General features: G+C 40.9%; 1 protein-coding gene across 19 annotated transcripts in view; it reads left to right on the top strand.

The window, feature by feature from the left end:
• epb41l2 (erythrocyte membrane protein band 4.1 like 2) overlaps positions 1–12,376 on the top strand; it is a 103,651-nt gene that overhangs the window by 52,103 nt on the left and 39,172 nt on the right. For all 19 annotated transcript variants that reach the window (XM_082147880.1, XM_082147876.1, XM_082147879.1 and 16 more), the window contains exons 5-9: positions 3,552–3,656; positions 5,075–5,117; positions 8,966–9,041; positions 9,114–9,332; positions 10,392–10,479. In XM_082147880.1, the coding sequence (XP_082004006.1) occupies positions 3,552–3,656; positions 5,075–5,117; positions 8,966–9,041; positions 9,114–9,332; positions 10,392–10,479 (531 nt within the window). The remainder of the gene's footprint in view (positions 1–3,551; positions 3,657–5,074; positions 5,118–8,965; positions 9,042–9,113; positions 9,333–10,391; positions 10,480–12,376) is intronic.

The following is a 12,376-nucleotide window of genomic DNA, read 5'->3' as shown; positions in this document are numbered from 1 at the left end:
TAGTTGTAGATCTGTGATCTGCTCTAGACCAGCTGACACTCATGAGTTTAGAGCTGCAGAGTTGATGCTTCCCTCTTCCTTGTGGCTCATAGATTCACCAGTAGCTGTAAATCTCTCTGGTTTGTTGTGCCGACACCATGAGAACATGTCTCCACCTGTGGCTTTCCTTAGCCATTAACACATTATCATCAGGCAGCTGTGCAGTGAGATGAGCGTCGGTGTTTGTTTGCACTCGTCCTTCCCCTAATGCACTTCTCACTAATGCAGGCCTGCTGTTGTCCAGTATTGATCCACTGGAAACTGAAATCCATTAGCAGCATCTCTCTGTGTGTGTGTGTGTGTGTGTGTGTGTGTGTGTGTGTGTGTGTGTGTGTTATTCAGTGTTAAGTTTACGGAGCGTAACATCTGATCACTCATCAGTAAATCTGGTGCGACTGAACGCTCGGAACGGATTAGTTGGTGTGTAATTGCATCCATAACAGCAGCTTATGGGGTTTTGTGTCATGTCATAACAAGACACATTAAAACCTTAAACAAGCACTCTTTTGGTTTTTGTTTGTGTGTAGTTGATCCGACCGTCGCTTAGACTTACACTGTTGAAATGGGACAAAAATTCCCTGCTCTTTTGTAATATACTTTTTAAGTACTGGACCCATTCGCAACTCAACACTTCCTCTCCAATCCATCCAGACCATTTACTGAGACCGAACTGAAACACAAGGACATTTATCATGTGTATGATATTACAACAATCTCAACGGTCATAATATCATCTTTTGTAAAATACAGTCCAAGTTTTAACCCTTTAGAACCTGAAGCTAAAATAGGTGTTTTTCACATATTTAGATTTTTTGACTAAAATGCTAAAACATTGTGCTATCTTCATGTGCAAGGTGTCATCTTTTTCAGAAAATGATTAGTTTTCAACGGCTGTGTCGGCGACGACACAGCCGGGTCTAAAGGGTTAAAGGTACAGTAGCACCAGCTGTCAGTTTAATTGACATGGTCATATCCACATTATTTTGAACGATTTACTTCGAGCCATTCAAATTATAGTCGGAGCCTCTGGTTTGGGAAACTCCCCAAAACCGTTTTCAAAAGTACAGAAACTAATCATTTCAGATTATAGGTTGTTTTATAAATCATCCTTATTTCTCAGTTTGACTGAATGAGCTGTGTTTCCCGGCATGCTCCATTTTATCCATGAGGAAAATAAAGTAACGTTTGGTATTTTAACGTGTTGTTGGTTTCACGAGAGCTCTTTAAGTACGCTAGCTGTCTTTTGTTCCTCTGTAATATTTTCTTTTTCTTTTCTGCTCTAAAAATATGTACAAGACAACATATACTGCTCTCTTGTGGTCTACTATCCTGATCAATGAACGCATTACACAAATAATTCACTTGCAGTAACAATTTCTAATTTTCTCCCAGAATTCTCATTCCCATCCTGGTTTTCACACACCGCATTAAAAATGTTCTGCTCACACCAAGAGCAGGAACTATATTAGCGTCCACTCCAACACAATATTGTTCTGTTTATTAAAAGCGAGCTGCAGTTCTGTCGTCTGCTGCTTTAAATGCTCGAGCTCTCTAAAGCAGGATGGATTCTGATTTGCTGATTGTCAATGTTTTTATCGTTCATCAGCTGGAAAAATTCGTTCTGAAAGTGATTCAAACGATATCGTTCCTCTTTGCCGTAACGCTGCTGTTTTTGGCGTGCTGCTATTCTGTCATATTTAGAATAAGCTTTATCGTTATCATCCTTGTGTTAACCAGTCTTAAAGTAGGAAAATACAGTTTGTTTGTATGTCAAGATGACAACCGTGTTCTAGATAATGACGGAACATTTAATCCATGCAACATACAAACACGTTACATAATACCGACTTGTATATCTACAGTAATATTTGTACAGTAATGTCTGTAATGCTATGGTATTATTTCATGCTTAATATTTATGTGACTTATTTGTATGTGATGTAATTTGCGCAGAGCTTCATGGGGGATGAAGGATAAATGTGGATGGATAGCTCATTTTAACCCTTGTGCATCAATTCAATAAAGTTACACACAGCTATATAGAGGACAAAAATGTCCATGTCATAAAAAATTGAAGCTTGGGAGCACAGACTTTAATCTGAAGTTAAAAAAAATTAAGTAAATCCCCCAAAAAGTTATATAGGTTTATGAAAATTATTTATGAACATTATTTTATATAAAATATATATTTTATGAAACAAGTTGAACTCTAAAACGGCTAGAAAATCAAAGCCATAAATCTAAATAAGTTGTGTTCCAAATTTGAGGTTGATATCTCAAAAAATGAGCTTTCGGTAATATTTTGTTTGCACATCCCAGCAAAACTCCACTGGTGAACACAGTGATTGGCTTTATTTGCAGTTGTTTTTCTCTCTCAATACTACAAACACAAACCACACTCTGACATCCATACCAACACACCCACACAATTATCGTTGCATAATTTATCCAATTGGCTCTATAATATTCCCGAAGCAGAAAACAGGAATAAAGCGATTATTTGCTTTATAGGCCAAACCTGAAAAAAATGGCACCATCTGATAAAAAATTGTAAAAATGTACATTTTGAAGTCTTGCCAACAGAATGAAAGCCTATTATCAAAGATTGCATCATTTTATAGTTAAACGGGCCTGGGATTAAAAAATGCCGTTTTAATGGGTTTCAATGGGGCCATTTTTGTCCAAAAGGTGCTGAGAGGAAGTATTTTGTGTACCTAGTGCAAGATAGATTTTTTTTAAAGGAAATGGCGGTGAAATAGTAAAATTCCAACAAAAATACACACCTGTGCCAAATTTGATGTCGTTAGCATTAACACAGGCAAAGTGATCAAAAGAAAAGTCCATAAGGATGCACAAGGGTGTTTTGGTGCAAGAAACCATGACTGATGGATCAGAAAGAGGCGTGGGCTGTTTGGCGTATGGGTGGGCTGAAGCCCGAACAGATTTGAAGAATGCAGATCTTCCTCAATGACTAATGCTGGAAGCTCCTGGTGTCTGGAGAGGAAAGAGGGACTGTTGAGCTCCAACCAGAAGCCTCTCATTCCTCAGGAGTCACACCAACACTCACGCTATCGAGATGAATCAACAGAATGTGAGGAACGGCTCAAACAGGCCCATTATGAGCCGGCGCTTCAGACTCCACACAGTCTCCATTCAGACTCATTACAGCGCCAGCGCTGGCATTTACGGGAATACTTCAAGTGCCACACAATAACTCGTCTGCGCTCATGTTCTCACCATCATGTTGTTCCAAACCTCATTGCCTTTTGTTTTCTGCGAAATTGTTCATGCACTAAAACTTGAGGCATTTCTCAAAATATCACAGAAGAAAATCATCCAGGTTTGTAACGACGTGAAGGCGAGTGATTTATTGACAATGATTGGGTTTTTGGGTGAACCGTTCCTTCACGATAAATGGTTCTACAACTAATGAAGTGATTTGGATCAACATTGTCTATAAATAATGTCCAAATATTCCACTCATCTTTCTTTCTTCCTCTTTGTGTCTCCAGAAACGGGCGAAAGGCCAGTACCTGTTTTTTGAAGTCTGCGAGCACCTGAATCTGGTAGAGAAGGACTACTTCAGCCTGAGCTTTAAAGACAACGCTGAGCAGAGGGTGAGTTCACACACAAGACATGGACAAAACAAAACACACCCTAACACAGTCCATGTGACTCGAGCTCTGTGTTCCTGATGCTTTATGAGACACAGAGACTGATTTAAACGGTCTATCCTGTGAGGTCACGATGGCACAGGGCCGTGACACTGGCTGTTTTACCACCGCGGTGTAACAGACCAGCTACTGCCGGGGGTTAAACATTAAATAAAACATTAGCAAAAGCAGCTGACACATTTCATCTTCTGCAGGAGCAAGACATCTAGGCGATATTTGATGTTGCGCTGCCAGAGAAAGCGAAAATAAATTAACGGTGTGTGAGAAACATTCCTGACCAAGTCTAACAAGCACAAACTGTGTTAAATAGAAAAATAAAAAGGTATCTGTCCTACAGTGTTTTTCCACTTTTAAATGAATAGGCTCATGTGCCTCTCTCATCCAGCACGAAAGCACTGATACTGAACAAGCACTGATATTGATTAGCTGTGATCAATCCTTTAACTGCCATTGGTGATGAAGCATGACGTTGATGCTAAAAGCATTAGTATATACATGTGTTCTTGTGAGGTGCATCATGGGATTGGTCAGACATGTTGTTTTCTAGATCTGTTCAGTCATCAGTCTCTCAGTCCAGCTGATTGAGCCAGTAATAGAGACCTTTAGGCACTTTAATATTGATGATATTCAGTGTTACACGGTTGATTCAATTTCCATTTTATGACAGTTTTTCGTGATTTCCGCCTGTTTTCTGCGTGACTGAAATTATATAGGACACTAGCTCAGCTGTATCTATGCAAACCGCAAAGAGATTCATTAACCAAGATCTTTTAAAGCTGTTAACACAGACTTGCCATGCAAAGCCACGTGTGCACATGCAGTGGAAATGTAATGTGATGTAATCTATAATATAATAATGAAGCTGTCAAAATTTATAAAATTGAGCTTTCCGGTAGCTCAAACAGTAGAGCGTTGGCGCTTGCAACGCCACGGTCATGGGTTCGATTCCCAGGGAAAGCAAGAACTGATAAGAATGTAAATGTGTGCCTTGAAATGCAATGTAAGTCGCTTTGGATAAAAGCCTCTGCCAAATGCATAAATGTAATGAGAAATATACTAGTATTAATTATTAAATGATATAATTCTGATATTCACAGTGGCCTGGGTTGATAAAAAAGAAGGAAAATGTGTTTAAATTCCGTCACAAAGTAGACAGAAGAGTCCACTGTCAAGATCAGGTGCAATGGTGAACTTTCACTCAGCCTACTTTAGGGACCCAGATGTCAGATCATGGACTCTCTTAAAGACAAACACTGTCCGTTTCTGCAGAGAACGAGCTCACAGTCACAGAACGGTGTATTTGTTCAGACCTTGATATTGTAGTGCAGCTGCTTTACTGACTCTGTGTTGTTCTGTTGCAGTGCTGGCTGGACCCTACCAAGGAAATCAAGCGGCAGATCCGCAGTACGTGCCGTCTCTTTCTCTTTCTCCACATGTGATCAGTCAGGCAGATGAAGGGGGGTTTGTGTGATTCAGTCTCTGGCTCCGTCGTCCTCTCACACATCTGCAGATTCAACAGCTGTAATTATCAGAGCGCTGGAATGACGCACACAGGGTGGAGTGAGAGAGGATTCCTCATTCACACCGCATTCAGAAACACAGGCAAAACCCTGACAATACTGATGCGTGCTGTCAGCTGACCGATTCTGTTCTGTGTTCAGAAAGACTTGCTGCACGTGCAGAGGTCTGTTCCTAAAGGGATCGATCACACTTCGGTTGAGCTGTGCTGCCTTAAAGCCTTTAACCCTGTAGAGCCTGACATATCTAATAATTGTCACACACAAAAAAAAACTTTAAGTTTGCATATGTGTTTAAGTATCATTTTTTATACATCAGGCTTTTGTTCATATAGTCTAATCAAGTTAGAATATGGAGGAAAAACAAAAATTACAAAAATAAGCAACTTCCTGCAGATGCTAATGTTTATATGGACAAAAAGAGTAAATTTTGCATATAAATATGGACAATATAAAGAGTACATGAGATCTTTATAACAGTGTAGCAAATACTTGCATAAAATGCATATAAATACCAATAATATGTCTTGGATTATATTTAAATGATATATTTAAATTTATATTTAAATGAGTTTCAAAGCTCTAGTTTTAAAGGGGTCCTTGATCTTTTGGCATGTAAGAGGTCATTGCACGAAAACATCTTGTAAGTTTCAGAACTCGATGTCCTTGTTTTTTCCAAAAACGGCTTTCATTGAAAGGGTTAGTTTTGGAGTCGTCACATTATGACTCTGCAGAATCAGATGAACGCCTACTTCTACAATATCGCGTCTTTAGCCCGGCCACTCCCAAAGGATCCTTACGCTAGGAATTTTTTTCAACTATGTGAATGTCTCAGTAGAGCATTATTTGTTTGTTCGGTGCATTTAACTGTGGATTCTTTGGTAAATCAGTTGCAATTTCGGCGCAGGCTTTGCAAACAATCGACAGTAACGCCACAACATGCAAGTAACCGTGTTAATTCTAATGCCTGATCTGTGACCAGTGATTTCTGATATTCTCAAAATCATTTAATGCTGTTTATACATCAGTAAATCAAGTCAGTGACTAAACGATCAACTTCACATTGTTTCTTTTAGTAGCATGAAAATAATGTTATTTAAATAGTGATTAAATTGCATACAGAAAGCGATCAAAGATAATCACTGTTAATCAAACAGTGTGAGTTTATCAGTGACTGAGTTCTGCGCTCTCCCCAAAACTCCTGTTATAGTCAATGACGCGGTCTACAATGCACAATGAATCTCTTATTTACGCTGTTAGTTGATGACCGCATTCGTGAGGGTGCAGAAATCGAGTTGCAATGATGAGATCACTGCATTCATGCGCTAGTCTGTCATTGGCTACAAGCTCATCATTGCAACCTCTCATGCCACGGGAGTAGGTCTAAATATAATGCCGTAATCAACACTTTTCACGATTAGTAAACCTTGCCGAGCTGTAATAGTGAATTCCAACATGTTATAATTGTTTCATATGCAAAGGTGTCAGCCAATCACAGCAGTGGGCGTTAACAGCAGACACGCCCCTTCAAATCAGAGCGTTCAAATCAGAGGGATAATATCAGGGTAGGAAAAATGCCTTTCATTTCTAAATTTGATGTACAAACCATACTAACATTATAAATGCACCTAAGGAAACATTATAAAATAATAATAAAAAAAATGCAGATCATAACCCCTTTAAATCATATAATGCAATACAATACAATGATGATTGACAGATGAACAAATAAACCTTCCTCAAAAGCCTGATGATCATATTTTTCTAATAAATGATGATGGATGATCAAGTAAACCTCAGTGGCTTCAGTTATTCTTGCGTTTCCTTGATAAATCAGGGCAGATTTGACACAGAAAGACACGAGAAGCTCGAGCTGAAGGAGGACGTTTGTACAGTTACACTGAAAGACTTTTACTGGATAAAACAGTCTAAACTATCAGTCAGAGACAGAAGAACTGCAGGAGATCGAGTGACAGTAAAGTCTTGATCATTTAGAGGCTTTAGAAATATGTGAATCAAACCTAATACAGTAGCTTTATAGGGTTAATCTGCTTTTACAGCACTGGACTGAAGGTGAGTGTGTGCAGAACACTTCCTCTTACACTATAAACTGAGCCATTGTTTGACATCCAGTCAGGGGCTGTATATCTGACACACATACACACACACACACACACACACACACAGGTGAATCAGATGTCTTATCTGCTTTTATGACTCAGTCTGTAGAGCGTCTGGAGGAGAGCTGGAAATAGAAAAACAGGACAGAGAGAGAGAGTGAGAGAGAGAGGCTCTCCTTCTGAAGGACACGTCTGTAAAAATGGCAGCTGTGTCCTCGTTTCCAAAGACACTCAGAAAGAATGAGGTTGACTTTGTTTAGCTGCGTTCTGACCTCTGACCCCGAGTCAGCCACAGCAGAATGATCAGTGAGCCAGCGTACATGCCCGAGAGTTCATTCCACTCATTCTTGCATTTATTATTTTATGTCTGCTTTGTGAATGCGCTCATGGATTATATGAACCTCATTTCCTTCCAGTGGCACAGAGAGCATCACCGGGAGCGCCAGCCGTCCTGCTTCTGCACGAGCGTCGCCTTGTTCACTGCTCATCAGTGTTAGTGCTGGCGTTCGGTTCAGCCGTCCTGCTTCTGCACGAGCGTCGCCTTGTTCACTGCTCATCAGAGTTATGCTGGCGTTCGGTTCAGCCGTGACTCTAGAGGAATCATTGCAGACTGATTCATGAGAGAACTGAGAGAAAAGTTATCAATTGCCTGGAAATACAGTATTAATAGGAACCTTTACATTAGATCTGATAACAGAAACTTTTCACCTGTTTGATTCACAGGAAATGTAAAATATAATGTCCTTTACATTAAAACTATAGTGTTATCTAGACTGTTGGCAATTTCCCCAAACATTGTTGGATTGTGTCAAGTCAAACTTATTGAAGGAAATCAGTGTAAAAACCCAGATTGAGAACATTAAATGAGCAGTTTGCCCCCATGTGCCCAGAATGCATTGATTTTTTTTTTATCACTAATGATGAGCAATCTGTGGGTTTTGCAACATAATTCACATCATCTTTCTCATCTGTCTAGTGTTGCATCATTTCTCATATGATTTTTTTCCCCCCCGATCATGCTCGGATGTCAACATGAACAGGTTCTGTGGCAAACTCATCATCCTCAAAAGCCCTCAACAAAACTACACGAGGTCACAGCATACCGTAAAATACAGGTAGTCTTATGTCGACATCAGTGTGTTTTATGCTGTGAGTTATCGGCTGCTGAAAGCATGAACCACTGACATTCAGAGACATCTAGAAACCTAAAGACGAAAGCAACTAACCATATCTGAGCGCACGTCAGTCGAGTCGATGTGATCTAATGCAGTCTCAAGATCCTCATCTTCATCACTAGTGTGGCTCAGCCTTTAAAACGCTCATTCCTGAATGATGAACTAGTGAAGTGTTGGTTTGCTAATGGACTGAACAGACCCGTTCAGACTCCTTCATAATCGCCACTGGCTGCTGTATCCCACAATGCCTCCACATCTGCTTGTGTCCCTTAGTGAAAACCAAGGGCAAAGGGAAAAGAAACTTTCTCTCTCACACACACACACACACTTGTGATGTAATATTTAGTGTAGTTAGCAGGAAGGACTGAAGCTGGAGAAGCTCTACTGGAGGAAGTGATGTTGTTTTAATCGACTCGTGTTCTCTGTGTGTTGTGCACTAGACTCTCAGTGGCAGTTCGCGTTCAGTGTGAAGTTTTACCCTCCTGACCCGTCCCAGCTGACCGAGGACATCACCAGGTAGATGACATCACAGAGTTCTGCTTATATCTGGTTTGATGAGGAGCGTGACGTGTGCTCTTCTCTCTCCAGGTATCTGTTATGCCTTCAGCTGAGGCAGGACATCGCATCGGGACGTCTGCCGTGTTCGTTCGTCACGCACGCGCTGCTGGGCTCATACTCCCTGCAGGCCGAGCTGGGCGACCACGACCCGGAAGAGCATCGCCTGGACTACATCTCCGACTTCCAGTTCGCCCCAAACCAGACCAAGGAGCTGGAGGAGAAGGTGGTGGAGCTACACAAGTCTCACAGGTCTGACAGCAGTCTCGTTCAGTTCCAGCATGTTTAAGGGGAATTTAGTGTAAAATTTCATCAATTACTTTCTTGAATGCTGCCGTTTAGTGCTCTAGCGAGGGCATAAACATGGCGGATGGTGTACGGCTCGCTCAGGGGAGGAGCTAAGCTAATAGGGCCCATCGTGGGCGGGGCCTGTTGCATGTGACGGCACAATGGCATTCCTGAACAGCTCATTTTGAGACACTGTTTCTGATTTATGGGGAAAATAGGCAGAGTGGATGGAACTTTACCACAATAGGCTGGTTGTGTACACACACTGCGGATGCATAATTATGTTACAAAACTATGTAAAAGTGAATTTTGCATAATAAGTCCCCTTTAAGGTCATAAAAGTCTTAAATATCTTAAGCGTTATAACAATCTTAATCATTTCTAAGAGCTCTTAAATTTGAGCATGGCTTAATGTGATTATTAAAGTTCAAAATGCTGATATAATTGAATGAATGCACTGTTGCTGATTCTACGCACATTTCAGAATCACTGAATGCCACACATTTATGCCAAGCGATTGCTTATGATCTGCTGCTGATGAACTGTGACCATATTTCTTCATGGTGTTTATATTTGTAATATGTTGTACCCTGTATGTAGTCGAGTATTGAAGAATCTGAGATGCTTTTATTTTGAGATTGTATGGGTTTGTTCGCAATAGACATTCGGTGCCTTAAAGATCTCAAAAAGTGTCATTTCATGTAAATGTTGAAATAATAACTGTAACCTGATTGATTGTGACGTCACTAATGGCGTCATGCCCCTGCTGGCAGTCCAGACCCAATGATTAGACTCAAATCTGGCTGGACAGCAGGAATGTGTCCTCATGCAGAGAGTAAACTGGTGTCTGTCTCTTCCATTCACTAGACTAGTGTTCTTATATTAAACAGTGATGTAGTTCCTACATGAAAAGAGCTGAAGTCCTCTTTCGTGTGTCACGATCACAGGATTATCAGGTGTAAATCTGCTCTGACCACCTCTGTGCTGATGACCGATGTCTGATGTCTCCACCTGTTCTTTCAGGGGAATGACTCCAGCCCAAGCAGACGCCCAGTTTCTGGAAAATGCGAAGAAGCTGTCCATGTACGGCGTAGACCTGCATCACGCCAAGGTAGAAGATCTCCAGATGTATGATGCTCTCTCACGGTCCTGCAGAGTTCAGATCCGACTCGCCTCGACACACCTGTCATGCCTAGTAAAGTCCTCTGCGGACGCTAACTGTTTCTCATGGGGTCGTAAGGTATTTCCAGCATTTACAGGGGTTATCGCCGTCCGGATCCAGAAAGTCAGTGTTTTTCTCCCACCATCCGCGCCCGGCCCAATAACCTACTGACAAACACCAAGGTCGTGCGGGGATTTATTTGCCGTTCCGAATCCACATATCCGAGTTTACAAGAACAGATCAATAAAAAAAATCACTGTTTAAATCATTTTTGACCCCTGCCGAGCACCGTACAACAACTGGTGTGCTTCACTGTAATTTGCATGTATATAATTTGTAGGGATGCACCGATGCATCGGCTGAACATCGGTAACGGGCGATATTTGCCTCGTTAACTGCCATCGGCCATCGGGAAATAAAAATGAAATTCGCCGATGATATGTGTCATGAACGCTGTGCTCAGGAGAAACTTTTTTTTCCCTCTTTTTATTTGGGCGGGGGGAGATACCGAGACGGAAGAGGGCACCCGCGCACTCTCCTCAGTAACTTAGATTAGGCAAAGAAGATGGCGGTCGTGTGGCAATATTTTACAGTTTCAGAGAAAGATCAGCGTTTTGCAGTTTGCAATACGTGTTCCATTGAAATTTCAAGAGGGGGGTTGTTAGGCTGTTAGAAAGTCATTTAACAACCTGGGATCCCCCGCGATACGGTTCTCACTTGCGCTTGAATAAGGCCGGCGACACACTGGCTGCGTGGCGTGAGCGTCTCAGCTGCGTGGCATGTCCGTTTTTATTTAGGCTCCCATGTTAACAGGTTGGAGTTTGCACACTGCCTGCGTGAGACACGTTCTTACAGAGAAAGTGCATGCCTGAGCTTGTGTTTTGGGTTAAGCTGCGTTGCTTTGACATTGTGGAAAATAGAATAATAGAAACAAAATGTATTAGTCTTTTTACCCGTTATTATCAATCTAAATTAATCTCGTTTTTAATTGAACTTAATTTCGTTTTTCTTTATTTAAATTTCGTTTTTCTTTATTTAAGTTTTGGTTTTCTTTATTTAAATTTCGTTTTTTCTTTATTTAAATTTCGTTTTTTCTTTATTTAAATTTAGTTTTTCTTTATTTCTATTTAGTTTTTCTTTATTTAAATCTACCCTTTACTGTGTCAGTAATTTGTTAGTCAGAAAATTTAACAGACCTGTGTGTGCGCGTTTTATATCACTAGTCCAGTGTCCGTTCTCGGAGCATATAAGCCCTGCCCGCGTGAGGTACGTGCGCCGCTTCCCGCTCGCGCTGTTCTGTAGCTCACTAAAAGTTTATTAATTCTGAATGTGTCACGTCTCGCGTGTCCGTCTATATTGCACCAAATGCGACACTGCACTCCCTTGTGAAGTCGGTTGGATGAACGGTTCTCGAAATAATAAAAATGCAAACGGACATACAGACACATAGAGATTCCTGCCTTTATTAGAGAGAAGAATATGTTCAGCACCCTCTCTCTCCGAAGCTTCGAATGTTCGATGTTCATTACTAACGAAGCTTCGAATCTCAAAAAATGGTATTCGGACCAGCCCTAATAGTGTGATCAAGAGCCGAAAGACTTGTATGTTTCCGTGGCACAAAAGAAGGAATAAATAACAAAAAGAAAAAACATCGGCATCGGCCATCGGCCAAGTTGTTATGTTAAACATCGGTATCGGTATCGGACCAGAATTTCCCAATCGGTGCATCCCTAATAATTTGTACTTTTTTATTGCTGAAATGCTGGGATATTTTTACAAGAACAATATTTCATCACCGCTCCACAAAAGAGAGAGAGAAAAAAGCTAAATATGTCAATCATTTAAG

Source organism: Leuciscus leuciscus, assembly GCF_965113295.1.
Source record: "Leuciscus leuciscus genome assembly, chromosome: 19".
Taxonomy (NCBI): Eukaryota; Metazoa; Chordata; class Actinopteri; order Cypriniformes; family Leuciscidae; genus Leuciscus; species Leuciscus leuciscus.
This window is presented reverse-complemented; position numbering and strand designations above follow the sequence as displayed.